This window comes from Oncorhynchus kisutch, linkage group LG3 (genome assembly GCF_002021735.2).
Source record: "Oncorhynchus kisutch isolate 150728-3 linkage group LG3, Okis_V2, whole genome shotgun sequence".
In the NCBI taxonomy this organism is placed as follows: domain Eukaryota; kingdom Metazoa; phylum Chordata; class Actinopteri; order Salmoniformes; family Salmonidae; genus Oncorhynchus; species Oncorhynchus kisutch.
In genome coordinates, this window is record NC_034176.2 from 12,005,939 (window position 1) to 12,013,322 (window position 7,384).

Consider the following 7,384-nt stretch of genomic DNA (forward strand, 5'->3'; position numbering starts at 1 on the left):
GGCCGGGCGACCAGCTCGAGCAAGAGTCTTGGTGGTTCCAAACTTCTTCCATTTAAGAATGATGCGGGCAATTATGTTCTTGGGGACCTTCAATGCTGCAGAAATGTTTTTGTACCCTTCCCCAGATCTGTGCCTCGACACAATCCTGTCTCGGATCTCAACGGACAAATCATTCGACCTCATGGCTTGCTTTTTGCTCTGAAATGCAGTCAACTGTGGGACCTTGTATAGACAGGTGTGTGCCTCATGTCCAATCAATTGAATTTACCACAGGTGGACTCCAATCAAGTTGTAGAAACATCAAGGATGATCGATGGAAAAAGGATCCACCGGAGATCAATTTCGAGTCTCATTGCAAAGGGTCTGAGTACTGCGTGGTCATACTTGCGTACTATTGTTTGTACAGATGAACGTGGTACCTTCAGGCGTTTGGAAATTGCTCCCAAGAAGGAACCAGACTTGTGGAGGTCTACAATTTTTTTTCTGAGGTCTTGCCTGATTTCTTTTGATTTTCCCATGATGTCAAGTAGAGGCACTGAGTTTGAAGGTAGGCCTTGAAATACATTCACAGGTATACCTCCAATTGACTCAAATGATGTCAATTAGCCAATCAGAAGCTTCTAAAGCCATGACATCCTTTTCTGGAATTTTCCAAGCTGTTTAAAGGCACAGTCAACTTAGTATATGTGGAATTGTGATACAGTGAAAGAATCTGTCTGTAAACAATTGTTGGAAAAATTTATTGCGTCATGTACAAAGTAGATGTCCTAACCGACTTGCCGAAACTATAGTTTAACAAGAAATTTGTGGAGTGGTTGAAAAACTAGTTTTAAAGACTACAACCTAAGTGTATGTAAACTTCCGACATCAACTATATAGTGCATCAACCCGATTAGCCTGTAAGTATCGGAGCATGAGGTCTGATGCCGTCTGCCAGACGATCAGGGAGAGAAAAGATCGTAGCTCGAGTGGATCCTTGATAATGCTGCGGGCCTTCCTCAGGCACCGTTTCAAGAAGCTGTCCTAGAGGGATGGGAGTACGGTCCTAGTGATGTACTGGGCTGTCTTCACCCTCTGGTGAGCCTTGCAGGACACACTCGATAGTGCAGCAGTAGTATTTGGAGAGGACCTGCGGTGGAATGCCGAATTGCTTCAGCCGCCTTAGGAAGTAGAGATGCTGTTGCGCCCTCTTGTAAAGAGTGCTGTTTTTTTTTGTCCATGTCAAGTCCTCGGGGCGTGTTCCCTCCTCTGCTTTCTGAAGTCAACAATCAACTAATTTGTTTTGCTGACGTTGAGGGAGAAGTTGTTGTCCTGGCACCACTGCCATTTCACTTACCTCCTCCCTATAGGCTGACTTATTGTTGTCGGTTATCAGGCCTACAACTGTGGTGTCGTCATGGAAACACTTTACATAAAGATAAACATTCTGCACAAACGTATTTTAAAAATAGACGCTATTAATACAGCTACAATTGTGGGAATACACAGTATATGGGACTCAGCACAAAAAGGATGTTCCAAGTCAGTCTGTTTCTGTCAGCATAAATACTGTGATCCCTCTGTCTTCAGGTCAGAGTTCATCCGCTGTCCTGGTTCCTTTCTCCCTGCACCGCTGGAGCTCCGAACCCAGCCTAGCCCACTGCAGCCCCAGCCTGCTCCCCTCTCCAGACCCCTTTCCCCAGCCCAGGCTCCCTCTCCTACGCCCTGCGCCCTTCCCAGACCTTTCCACCTCGGGTCCCCTGCGTCGGAGCGAGTCTGTGGGCCGCAGACCTATTCTGCGTCACCCCAACCCCCACCCACCCCTCCTCACTCAACGGGACTCCGACTACGAACTGGAGCCAGACAGAGGCCGCAAGCGGGCCATCGACAACCAGTACATGTTCCTCTAACTGAAGCCAGACCGGGGCCGCAAGCGGGCCATCGACAACCAGTACATGTTCCTCTAACTGAAGCCAGACCGGGGCCACAAGCGGTCCATCAGCAACCAGTACATGTTCCTCTAATTGGTGGACTCCCTGGTCACAGCCGACCCAGTGGTGGCTCTGAGACTCCAAATGAGCGACTCATGAGTGAACGTGTATGCCACAGTGGAGGTCTGTCTCGTGGGCTGGGTGTCAGAGGTCTGACCCGAGTGTCCATTGTGAATGTATTTTTTTAGGAAAGTGTCTAATCTTGTTATGATTGTCATTTTCTGAAGCGGCTGTCGTGGTCCTTCTAAGGGACGTTGCTACATGGAAGGTCTTCCCTCAGTCCCTCCCTTCTATAGGGGTCTGTTCACTCCCTCCACACATACACTCCATTTAAGTGAATTCTAATGTTCTTTGATACCCTGTGTATTAGTGTACTTTTAAACAGTGTATTTTAGTACGCAGACTATTTTTGTAGGAATATGAAAGTGTTGAAAAATAAATAATTATTTAAAAAAACTTAACTGTGAGCTTAGGGCTGTTACGGTGACGAGTCATGACCACAGTCAAATTCCATGTGACTAACCTTCTCAAACTGCGCTCTGATGGTTAGTAGCCTACCAAACGTGCCAGTCGCTCAGCACTATTGTCCCTCTAATCACTCTGACATCAATGCAAATCACACTTCATGAGAGCTCATGTTGCACAACATTTTTATAGGCTATGCAATTGTGTGAGAAAAGCGTTTTGATGGCCTCTAATAAAAAGAGGCACAGCTTTCTATAATCTAGGCCTACTATATTTCTCAACTTTCCTAATATTAAGCACATTGCTTCTCTTTACAACATGAGTATAGCCTAACGGGCTGTAATGAAAATGAACCACGGGAAAAGCAACCTCCATTCGTTATTTTAAGTGCGTAGATTACATTTCCCCCCCCCCCCCCCCCCCCCTCTTCCGACAGGTGCAAGATAATGGTCCATTAAGTAAAGACTAGATTAGTATTAGTATAGGTAAAGACAAGATTAGTCTGATGGGTGACAATATTTGGCTATCACTCATGAATGATGCCCAGGGTGTGCAATAAGGTAAGAAACAGAGCATGTTTTGTTTTTTTGCAACTTTTTCTAACCATAGTCGCACATGTCATGTAGCCTAGCCCATTATTACGGTGTAGAGACCAACTGACATACAGTACCGTTCTAAAGTTTGGGGTCACTTAGACATGTCCTTGTTTTTGAAAGAAAAGCACTTTTTCTTTTGTCCGTTAAAATAACAAATTGATCAGAAATACGTTGTGAATGACTTGTTTATGGAATATCTACAGAGGCCCATTATCAGCAACAAGCACTCCTGTGTTCCAATGGCACGTTGTTAGCTAATCCAAGTTTATCATTTTAAAAGGCTAATTGATTATTAGAAAACCTTTCTGCAATTGTTAGCACAGCTTAAAACTGGCCTTTAGACTAGTTGAGTATCTGGAGCATCAGCATTTGTGGGTTAGATTACAGGCTCAAAATGGCCAGAAACAAAGCACTTTCTTCTGAAACGTCAGTCTATCCTTGTTTTGAGAAATGAAGGCTATTCCATGGGAGAAATTGCCAAGAAACTGAAGATCTCGTACAACAATGTGAACTACTCCCTTCACAAAACAGTGCAAACTGGCTCTAACCAGAATAGAAAGAGTGGGAGGCCCTGGTGCACAACTGAGCAAGAGGACAAGTACATTTGTGTCTAGTTTGTGACAGACGCCTCAAGTCCTCAACTGACAGCTTCATTAAATAGTCGCAGAGGCGCGACCCCGGGATGCTGGCCTTCTAGGCAGAGTTCCTCTGTCCAGTGTCTGTTCTTTTGTCCATCTTTTCTTTTTATTTGCAACTCTGCCTAGAAGGCCAGCATCCCGGAGTCACCTCTTCACTGTTGACGTAGGTGTTTTTGTTGGTACGATTTAATGAAGCTGTCTGTTTCGAACTAGACACTAGTCCTCTTGCTCAGTTGTGCACCAGGGCCTCCCACTCCTATTCTAATCTGGTTAAAGCCAGTTTGCGCTGTTCTGTGAAGGGAGTAGTACACAGCATTGTACGAGATCTTCAGGATTAGCTAACACAACACAGGAGTGATGGTTGCTTATAATGGGCCTCTGTATGTAGATATGCCATAACAAAATCAGCCGTTTCTAGCTACAGTAGTCATTTACAACATAAACCATGTCTACACTGTATTTCTGATCTATTTGATGTTACTTTAAAAATACATTTGTGACCCCAAACTTTTGAACGGTAGTGTACATCAACAGTAACATTGACAAAGTCATCAATATTTGAAAACACAGAATCCCAGACAATGTTCAGAAATGTGAGATGTTCTCATTTACCATAAAAATGCACCTTTTTATAATAAAGCATTACATGTCTAATCGTATTTGCAGACTTATGTAAGATGGCTTACTATTTGTAATGTGATGAGTAAGTAGATAGTTATAATTTAGGCAAATAATAACTGAATCACTGTTGGTAAAACAAAAAAGAGCGTTCAGTCCATTGCTGAGCACGTATAGCAGGCCAAGGCTATATGGGATACATTTCTTCTTTGCATGTGAATAATGTGGCCTTTTTATAAATGCAATATGGCGGGAGACATTAGCATCTTTTTTTAATAGGACAAATTAAAATGAGTAGCCTACTCAGCTGACAGTGACCATATAATAGGCCTACGAGAAGGGGTGAGACACGTCCATCTAAACTGGAAATCATTTTTCAAAAACAAACTTAAGTGGCACTGACCCAACAATGTTCACTCAATTAAGTTGAGAATTTTGATAAGACAATTAGTCCTTTCACTGTCTTCTCTTTACAGCATTAATCATTTGCTTTCCAAACTGTTTTCCCGCAATTGTATTTTGAAATATTGCTATATGCCTGGCTAGGCCTCTAATTTTCAAACAGTCGCAACTCAACAAATATCTGCCCAAATTGAACAGCCTTTCATTCCAAATATAGGCAATGCGATTTAACAGTTTTATTTTGAATGATTATATTTATTATTTATGTTTAGGCAAATTAGGCTATATAATTTTGGCAATTTTAATTAAATTTCCTTTGGGAGAATCTTACCTTTTTAATATGCAAGCATAGGGGAAGCGAACTGCACGCAACCTCCATATGCTGTTAGAGTGCAGGCTACATGGGTTTTGTGGGCCATTCTAATGAAAAAAATATTCCACACATATTAGGCTATATGTAAAGACCATATTAAATTGAGAATAGGCTGAAGGGTGAGATTATCAAGTGCTTGTCAAATTGTGATTGAGAGACTGAAGTGTGCAGCCTGCACAAGAAACAGAGCTAATGCCTTTCATGCGACTATTAAAAATCAAAACATGTCCCTACTAAAGTTGCATTATAAAAAACTAAGCATATAGAAGTACCTATATGTTAACTACTCAGACTAGCCGCATGTGCGCACTTCCTCAAGGATATTTATTATATATTCATTCTATAAAATAAATGCCATGCAATTCCAAGCATATCTTGTCTGCTAAATGAACTAGTGTAGCCCACAGCCATATCAGGGTCTAACATAAGTACAACTCAGTATGCTATTCTGTTCTGAAATAGACATTTTCTTAATATCATGTTTCTTTAGAACTGTCTAAAATGAATAATGGATTTAATGTGATGGTGGAACAGGCAATTACCGTAGAGACCAGCAGTTATTGGCTTGACAATCACCGGCTGACAATTTCATGATCTCCACAACCCTAAATGAGCCTTCCATGTATGTTTGGAAGAGGCTCATAGTTGGGGTGTGTTGGTGCTAAACCTCAAGAGATGTGACTGAATAAAGGGTTTGGGAGGAGACATGAAACCCAACCTAGTCTATGGTCCTCAACACACTCAAGTTGTACAAAACCTTTCACACAATGGTTATGATACGACAGTTTGTCTACCCAAAACATTTACACAACCCTTGTGTAAAAATACATTTAAAAAATATCGCCATTGTACATCAGTTGTAAAAACCTGAATGTGTACAGGGCCAAAGATCAGCGTGTTTAATTTCCTATCAGCATGAAACAGAAAGGTCCTTACCTGTGCTCTCCATCTCTACCAGGAAGTAACGGATAACTCATCCTGGTCCTCTCTAAAGGCATTTTTTTGGCTTGTAAAATGTTTGCAGATGCTACATTTGAATGTTTGTCTATGGCTTCTTAATCATCGAGCTCTAGAAAGCGGCCCTCACTAAGAACCCATGTGGTGCCTTAACACTGTGTACGCAACCATTCTGGTATACATTTGTTTATTAAAACACTTTCTGGATATTCTCTAACACACCCTCCTTTTCTGTATGTAGCTCTTCCCCCTTGCTTAACACTAACTTAGCAGTGACACTTTAGTCAGCGACTCATCAACCTCGATGTTATGCAGTATTTATGGTAATCATAGGGTTTCCTGTTTAAGAAATGCACAAAGGCAGGTTGATCTCCTTACACATGATCAGGATATTTTATTTTCATTGCATAATTGAGCTACAAATGTATCAAGGGTATCTTCCAATATTGAAACTGACATTAAGTGTTGTGGTGGTGGTGGGAATAGACAATTGTAAAGTACGGTTGGTCTCCTGCACTTAAGTTTAAACTAAACCTAAACGTCTGTTCTGCAAAAGGAAATGAACGGTATCATTGATTTATCAGTCCCTGTAGAGAGAGACTGCTTTTGCTTTAACCTTTTGAACCTCCGGACCGGACGTTAGAAATTAGTGCAAGAACATATTTCCCATGATTTGGCTTATTGAACACTTTATATTATGGCTTAACCTGTACATTGGAGAAACAAACCATTCATACTTGGCATCCAGCAATAAAGATCACCCCTACTTACGTCAGTGTCAAGCTGAGTGCATTCCATCACTGCAGACCTGGGTTGCTTCCTCTTCAACTGTCTGCACATAGGTTTGTTTTATACTCCCAAGGAAACAGTGCAAATGGATTGGTATCAAACACAGAAACCATGTTTGATGCCATTACCACCTGCCAATCCTCACCAATTAAAAGGTGCCTCCAACCTCCTGTGCTCAGGTATTAGAACATTTGCTTGCAAGCATTTATTTTGGCCCCTCAGCGACGCCTTGGCTGACGTTTGTACATTGAGTTCAACTGATGAATGCATGTCTTCAATACTGTTGATTCTATTTATGTATTAGCACTGTAACATTCCATCACTAAGTAAACCACCCCAAAGCTTTTTCTCTCGATCTTTGATCAATTGTTACATTTCCCTCAGTTATAAGCATTCTAAATTTATATAAATTGTATATTTGACTTTTGGAAAATAAAGCTAACCAAAACACATCTACCTGTAACACAATTGTGACTGAAATCTCCACCTCACTCATGGTTTCATGTTTATCTACAAATATCACTTTAAGTCAACAAGTGTTCCCCGAAATGATTAAGTGTACACAGAATGGTATGG

The 7,384-nt window shown here is 41.5% G+C and overlaps 1 protein-coding gene across 2 annotated transcripts in view; it reads left to right on the plus strand.

Annotated features, from left to right (window-relative positions):
- sh2b3 (SH2B adaptor protein 3) overlaps positions 1–7,260 on the plus strand; it is a 65,164-nt gene extending 57,904 nt beyond the window's left edge. For both annotated transcript variants that reach the window (XM_031817387.1, XM_031817396.1), the window contains exon 8: positions 1,570–7,260. In XM_031817387.1, the coding sequence (XP_031673247.1) occupies positions 1,570–1,889 (320 nt within the window). In that variant the 3' untranslated portion in view covers positions 1,890–7,260. The remainder of the gene's footprint in view (positions 1–1,569) is intronic.
- Positions 7,261–7,384: the final 124 nt, after the last annotated feature.